General features: G+C 38.8%; 1 protein-coding gene and 2 long non-coding RNA genes across 4 annotated transcripts in view; 2 read left to right on the top strand and 1 right to left on the bottom strand.

Moving 5' to 3' along the window:
* Positions 1-2,134: 2,134 nt before the first annotated feature.
* LOC123504669 (cdc42 homolog) overlaps positions 2,135-7,500 on the bottom strand; it is a 9,355-nt gene continuing 3,989 nt past the window's right edge. Inside the window, exon 5 of one of the 2 annotated variants that reach the window (XM_045255436.1) lies at positions 2,135-2,758. In XM_045255436.1, the coding sequence (XP_045111371.1) occupies positions 2,471-2,758 (288 nt within the window). In that variant the 3' untranslated portion in view covers positions 2,135-2,470. Of the gene's footprint in view, positions 2,759-3,476; positions 6,396-7,500 lie in introns of those variants that run through there. The other variant, XM_045255437.1, reaches the window with a different exon arrangement.
* LOC123504700 lies at positions 3,039-3,911 on the top strand. Its single transcript, XR_006674921.1, has 3 exons — positions 3,039-3,156; positions 3,606-3,741; positions 3,879-3,911. It is a non-coding gene; the product is annotated as an uncharacterized LOC123504700 (long non-coding RNA).
* LOC123504689 lies at positions 6,918-7,224 on the top strand. Its single transcript, XR_006674920.1, has 3 exons — positions 6,918-7,047; positions 7,117-7,119; positions 7,192-7,224. It is a non-coding gene; the product is annotated as an uncharacterized LOC123504689 (long non-coding RNA).

The raw sequence follows: 7,500 nt of genomic DNA, 5'->3' as shown, positions 1-7,500 counted from the left end.
GACCTACTTTGAAAAAATAATAACTATGCTAAGATATATAGGCCTACTTTTAAAACAAAAATAATGCCTTGGCAAAAAAAAATATAGGCCTACTTTTAAAAGAAGGAAAATTATATTAATGCATAGACCTACAAATATAGACCTACTTATAAAAAAATAAACATTTCCACATAGGCCTATATTTTTTTCCCACATAAATACAAACCTCAGCATAGGCCTAATTTTTGTATTTTCTCCAAGACAAAAAGAAATAAAAATCTCAGCATAGGCCTAATTTTTGTATTTTCTCCAAGACAAAAAGAAATAAAAACCTCAGCATAGGCCTAATTTTTCCTCAAACAAAAAAAAAATAAAAATAAAATAAAAATCTCATTATAGGCCTATTTTGTATTTTCTTAGAAAAAAAAATCTCAGCATAGGCCTAATTCTTTTCAACCACAAAATAAATAAATAATCTCATTATAGGCCTAACTTTTTAATACTTAGCATAGGCCTATAAAAAAAAAAACTGATAGGCATATTCAAATCCAAATTTTTATTCATCATTTTCCCTCCATAGATATGAAAAACACTCATCATCATCATCAGCAGCAGTGTCAGCATCATAATCATCATCAGCGACCACTACATATAATAATAATAATAATAATAATAATAATAATAATAATAATAATAATATTAAATAAAGGCATAATTGGCAACTTAATATTTACCCTCCTCCTCCTCCTCCTCCTCCTCTTCTTTCCTCCAGGGATGTGAGGAGGAGGAGGAGGAGGAGGAGGAGGAGGAGGAGGAGGAGGAGGAGGAGGAGGAGGAGGAGGAGGAGGAGGAGGAGGAGAATTCTATAGCAAATAATTGAAATAACTCAAAATGAAATAATAATAATAATAATAATAATAATAATAATAATAATAATAATAATAAAACTAAATTAATTATTATTATTATTATTACTATTACTATCAACACTATATTGAGCCATGCCTGTCCGTCTGTCTGTCTGTCCGTCTGTCTGTCTGTCTGTCTGTCTGTCTGTCTGTCTGTCTGTCAGTCTGTCTGTCTGTATGTAGCAAAACAATAATAATAATAATAATAATAATAATAATAATAATAATAATAATAATAATAATAATGAACCGACAGACGGACATACGGACAAACAAACATCATCATCATCAGTAATAGTAGTAGTAGTAGTAGTAGTAAACATTTTTAAACATTTTTCTATATAAATTCACCCCCCCTTGTAAACTCTTGCCTTAAAATTAGTAGTAGTAGTAGTAGTAGTAGTAGTAGTAGTAGTAGTAGTAGGAGGAGGAGGAGGAAAAAAAAAAGAAATTGTAGTAGTAGTAGTAGTAGTAGTAGTAGTAGTAGTAGTAGTAGTAGTAGTAGTAGTAGTAGTAGTAGCATATGTAATCACTATTATCATGTTTTTTGCAGGCACACTTACGTACATAGTAGTAGCAATAGTAGTAGTAGTAGTAGTAGTAGTAGTAGTAGTAGTAGTAGTAGTAGTAGTAGTAGTAGTAGTAGTAGAAATATTATAAAGAGGATAATGAGAAAGGTAACAGTAGTAGTAGTAGTAGCAGTAGCAGTAGTAGTAGTAGTAGTAGTAGTAGTAGTATAAACACACTTATATTTCCTTACTTAAATCTCGATAATTATTCTTCTTTGCCATTACAACTTCACTATACACTAGATAGGCCTAAGGAGAGGGTATGGGTGGGGGGTCTGGGGTAGGAGTAGGCACACACACACGCACACACACACACACACGCACACACACACACACACACACACATGGGGCATAGAAAATGGAGTGTGGAGATTGTATTAATAATATTCAACATTGGAAGAAAGAAAATAGCCTTAAAAATAATAATAATAATAATAATAATAATAATAATAATAATAATAAAAATAATAATAATAATAATGATAATTGGAATTTTTGGGTTACTGATACAGAGAGAGAGAGAGAGAGAGAGAGAGAGAGAGAGAGAGAGAGAGAGAGAGAGAGAGAGAGAGAGAGAGAGATTACACACATCCTTCTTTCAAACGTTTCCTCTCTCTCTCTCTCTCTCTCTCTCTCTCTCTCTCTCTCTCTCTCTCTCTCTCTCTCTCTCATAAATTGTGCAAAATATACCTCCTTATATGGAAGAGGAGGAGGAGGAGGAGGAGGAGGAGGAAAGGAGGAGGAGGAGGAGGAGGAAAGGAGGAGGAGGAAAAACACAAAAAAATCACGAAAAAACAAGAATTATATGAACAAAAAAAAAAAATAATAAATTAAATAAAAAAAAACATCATCATCATCAGCCAAGAAAAAAACACCAAAAAAGAAAAAAAAACACGAAAAAAAACACCAAACTGAAAAAAAACTATAAAAAAATTCAAAAATAAACAAAAAAAAACATTTGACCCCGCGACCTTTGACCTAGGCCTATGACGCAGACCTTGACCAATGCCCAGACTACAGGAGGGCACAGCGTTTTGGTTTAGGGGGCTCGGGTGGCTCCAGGGCGGCCAGTATAGCCTCATCAAACACATTTTTTAGGCCTTTTTGAGTGAGGGCAGAGCATTCCACATATTTGACAGCCTTCAGTTCCCTATGAAGCTTCTCGCCCTGTTCCGACGTTATGGGCTTCTGTTTGTTCTTTGCCAGCTTCTCCACTGTCGTCGCGTCATCCCGGAGGTCGATCTGCGTCCCCACCAGCAGGAAGGGGGTCTTCTGGCAGTGGTGAGTGATTTCTGGCACCCACTGAAAGGATATTTGGTGTTTTAATGAGGTTTTTGTTAATTTAAATGGTGAAATGGATGTTTTTTGGGTAGTTTAAGTGGTGAAATAGGTGTTTTTATTCATTTAAATGGTGAAATGGGTGTTTTTCTATTAGTTCTGGCAGTGGTGAGTGATTTCTGGCACCCACTGAAAGGATATTTGGTGTTTTAATGAGGTTTTTTTGTTGGTTTGTGGGGTGAAATGAGTGTTTTTTGGTAGTTTAAGTGGTGAAATGGGTGTTTTTGTTCATTTAAATGGTGTGTGTGTGTCCCCACCAGGAGGAAGGGGGTCTTCTGGCAGTGGTGAGTGATTTCCGGCACCCACTGAAAGGATATTTGGTGTTTTAATGAGGTTTTTGTTAATTTAAATGGTGAAATGGTGTGTTTTTGTGTATGTGTGTGTGTGTGTGTCCCCACCAGCAGGAAGGGGGTCTTCTGGCAGTGGTGAGTGATTTCTGGCACCCACTGAAAGGATATTTGGTGTTTTAATGAGGTTTTTTGTTGGTTTGTGGGGTGAAATGAGTGTTTTTTAGTAGTTTAAGTGGTGAAATAGGTGTTTTTGGGTAGTTTAAATGGTGAAATGGGTGTTTTTCTATTAGTTCTGGCAGTGGTGAGTGATTTCTGGCACCCACTGAAAGGATATTGGGCGTTTTAATGGTGTTTTTGTTAATTTAAATGGTGAAATGGTGTGTTTTTGTGTATGTGTGTGTGTGTGTGTCCCCACCAGCAGGAAGGGGGTCTTCTGGCAGTGGTGAGTGATTTCCGGCACCCACTGAAAGGATATTTGGTGTTTTAATGAGGTTTTTCGTTGGTTTGTGGGGTGAAATGAGTGTTTTTTGGGTAGTTTAAGTGGTGAAATGGGTGTTTTTGTTCATTTAAATGGTGAAATGGGTGTTTTTCTATTAGTTCTGGCAGTGGTGAGTGATTTCCGGCACCCACTGAAAGGATATTTGGTGTTTTAATGAGGTTTTTGTTAATTTAAATGGTGAAATGGTGTGTGTTTTTGTGTATGTGTGTGTGTCCCCACCAGCAGGAAGGGGGTCTTCTGGCAGTGGTGAGTGATTTCCGGCACCCACTGAAAGGATATTTGGTGTTTTAATGAGGTTTTTCGTTGGTTTGTGGGGTGAAATGGGTGTTTTTGTTCATTTAAATGGTGAAATGGGTGTTTTTCTATTAGTTCTGGCAGTGGTGAGTGATTTCCGGCACCCACTGAAAGGATATTTGGTGTTTTAATGGTGTTTTTGTTAATTTTAATTGTGAAATGGTGTGTTTTTGTGTATGTGTGTGTGTGTGTCCCCACCAGCAGGAAGGGGGTCTTCTGGCAGTGGTGAGTGATTTCTGGCACCCACTGAAAGGATATTTGGTGTTTTAATGAGGTTTTTCGTTGGTTTGTGGGGTGAAATGGGTGTTTTTTGGGTAGTTTAAATGGTGAAATGGCTGTTTTTGTTCATTTAAATGGTGAAATGGGTGTTTTTCTATTAGTTCTGGCAGTGGTGAGTGATTTCCGGCACCCACTGAAAGGATATTGAACGTTTTAATGAGGCTTTTGTTAATTTAAATGATGAAATGGTGTGTTTTTGTGTATGTGTGTGTGTGTGTCCCCACCAGCAGGAAGGGGGTCTTCTGGCAGTGGTGAGTGATTTCCGGCACCCACTGAAAGGATATTTGGTGTTTTAATGAGGTTTTTTGGTGGTTTGTGGGTGAAATGGGTGTTTTTGTTCATTTAAATGGTGAAATGGGTGTTTTTCTATTAGTTCTGGTAGTGGTGAGTATTTCTGGCACCCACTGAAAGGATATTTGGTGTTTTAATGAGTTTTTTTTGGTGGTTTGTGGGGTGAAATGGGTGTTTTTGTTCATTTAAATGGTGAAATGGTGTGTATTTTTGTGTATGTGTGTGTGTGCGTCCCCACCAGCAGGAAGGGGGTCTTCTGGCAGTGGTAAGTGATTTCTGGCACCCACTGAAAGGATATTTGGCATTTTAATGGTGTTTTTGTTAATTTAAGTGGTGAAATGGTGTGTGTTTTTGTGTATGTGTGTGTGTGTGTGTCCCCACCAGCAGGAAGGGGGTCTTCTGGCAGTGGTGAGTGATTTCCAGCACCCACTGAAAGGATATTTGGTGTTTTAATGAGGTTTTTTTGTTGGTTTGTGGGGTGAAATGGGTGTTTTTGGGTAGTTTAAGTGGTGAAATGGGTGTTTTGGGGTAGTTTAAATGGTGAAATGGGTGTTTTTCTATTAGTTCTGGCAGTGGTGAGTGATTTCCGGCACCCACTGAAAGGATATTTGGTGTTTTAATGGTGTTTTTGTTAATTTTAATTGTGAAATGGTGTGTTTTTGTGTATGTGTGTGTGTGTGTCCCCACCAGCAGGAAGGGGGTCTTCTGGCAGTGGTGAGTGATTTCTGGCACCCACTGAAAGGATATTTGGTGTTTTAATGAGGTTTTTTTGTTGGTTTGTGGGGTGAAATGGGTGTTTTTTGGTAGTTTAAGTGGTGAAATGGGTGTTTTTGTTCATTTAAATGGTGAAATGGGTGTTTTTCTATTAGTTCTGGCAGTGGTGAGTGATTTCCGGCACCCACTGAAAGGATATTGGACGTTTTAATGAGGTTTTTGTGTGGTTTGTGGGGTGAAATGGGTGTTTTTGTTAATTTAAATGGTGAAATGGGTGTTTTTCTATTAGTTCTGGCAGTGGTGAGTAATTTCAGGCACCCACTGAAAGGATATTGGAGTTTTAGTGGTGTGTTTTGGTGGTTTGTGGGGTGAAATTGGTGTTTTAGTTCATTTAAATGGTGAAATGGATGTTTTTCTATTAGTTCTGGCAGTGGTGAGTGATTTCCGGCACCCACTGAAAGAATAGTGGGCATTTTAATGATGTTTTTGGGTGGTTTGTGGGGTTAAATAGGTGTTTTTGTTAATTTAAATGGTGAAATGGTGTGTTTTTGTGTATGTGTGTATGTGTGTCCCCACCAGCAGGAAGGGGGTCTTCTGGCAGTGGTGAGTGATTTCCGGCACCCACTGAAAGGATATTTGGTGTTTTAATGGTGTTTTTTGGTGGTTTGTGGGGTGAAATGGGTGTTTTTGTTAATTTAAATGGTGAAATGGGTGTTTTTCTATTAGTTCTGGCAGTGGTGAGTGATTTCTGGCACCCACTGAAAGGATATTTGGTGTTTTAATGAGGTTTTTGTTAATTTAAATGGTGAAATGGTTGTTTTTTGGTAGTTTTAATGGTGAAATGGTGTGTTTTTGTGTATGTGTTTGTGTGTGTCCCCACCAGCAGGAAGGGGGTCTTCTGGCAGTGGTGAGTGATTTCCGGCACCCACTGAAAGGATATTCGGTGTTTTAATGGTGTTTTTTGTTGGTTTGTGGGGTGAAATGGGTGTTTTTGGGTAGTTTAAGTGGTGAAATGGGTGTTTTTGTTCATTTAAATGGTCAAATGGGTGTTTTTCTATTAGTTCTGGCAGTGGTGAGTGATTTCCGGCACCCACTGAAAGGATATTTGGTGTTTTAATGAGGTTTTTGTTAATTTAAATGGTGAAATGGTGTGTGTTTTTGTGTATGTGTGTGTGTGCGTCCCCACCAGCAGGAAGGGGGTCTTCTGGCAGTGGTGAGTGATTTCTGGCACCCACTGAAAGGATATTTGGTGTTTTAATGAGGTTTTTGTTAATTTAAAAAGTGAAATGGGTGTTTTTGTTCATTTAAATAGTGAAATGGTGTGTGTTTTTGTGTATGTGTGTGTGTGTGTGTCCCCACCAGCAGGAAGGGGGTCTTCTGGCAGTGGTGAGTGATTTTCGGCACACACTGAAAGGATATTTGGTGTTTTAATGGTGTTTTTTGGTGGTTTGTGGGGTGAAATGGGTGTTTTTGTTCATTTAAATGGTGAAATGGGTGTTTTTCTATTAGTTCTGGCAGTGGTGAGTGATTTCCGGCACCCACTGAAAGGATGTTGGGCGTTTTAATGGTGTTTTTGTTAATTTTAATTGTGAAATGGTGTGTTTTTGTGTATGTGTGTGTGTGTGTCCCCACCAGCAGGAAGGGGGTCTTCTGGCAGTGGTGAGTGATTTCCGGCACCCACTGAAAGGATATTGGGCGTTTTAATGAGGTTTTTGGGTAGTTTGTGGGGTGAAATGGGTGTTTTTGTTCATTTAAGTGGTGAAATGGTGTGTGTTTTTGTGTATGTGTGTGTATGTGTCCCCACCAGCAGGAAGGGGGTCTTCTGGCAGTGGTGAGTGATTTCCGGCACCCACTGAAAGGATATTTGGTGTTTTAATGAGGTTTTTGTTAATTTAAATGATGAAATGGTGTGTGTTTTTGTGTATGTGTGTGTGCGTGTCCCCACCAGCAGGAAGGGGGTCTTCTGGCAGTGGTGAGTGATTTCCGGCACCCACTGAAAGGATATTTGGTGTTTTAATGGTGTTTTTCAGTGGTTTGTGGGGTGAAATGGGTGTTTTTGTTCATTTAAACAGTGAAATGGTGTGTGTTTTTGTGTATGTGTGTGTGTGTGTCCCCACCAGCAGGAAGGGGGTCTTCTGGCAGTGGTGAGTGATTTCCGGCACCCACTGAAAGGATATTTGGTGTTTTAATGAGGTTTTAGGAGGTTTGTGTACAGAAATGGGTGTTTTGGGGTAATTTAAATAGGGAAATGGTGCCTGACTGCCTGTACACCTCAGTCACGTTTGGTGTGTGTGTGTGTGTGTGATAAGAGTGACAGCTGGACACACACAGCTGGCACA

This window comes from Portunus trituberculatus, chromosome 2 (assembly GCF_017591435.1).
Source record: "Portunus trituberculatus isolate SZX2019 chromosome 2, ASM1759143v1, whole genome shotgun sequence".
NCBI classification, from domain to species: Eukaryota; Metazoa; Arthropoda; class Malacostraca; order Decapoda; family Portunidae; genus Portunus; species Portunus trituberculatus.
Note: the sequence above shows the minus strand (reverse complement) of the source record. Positions and strands in the feature narration are given on the sequence as shown.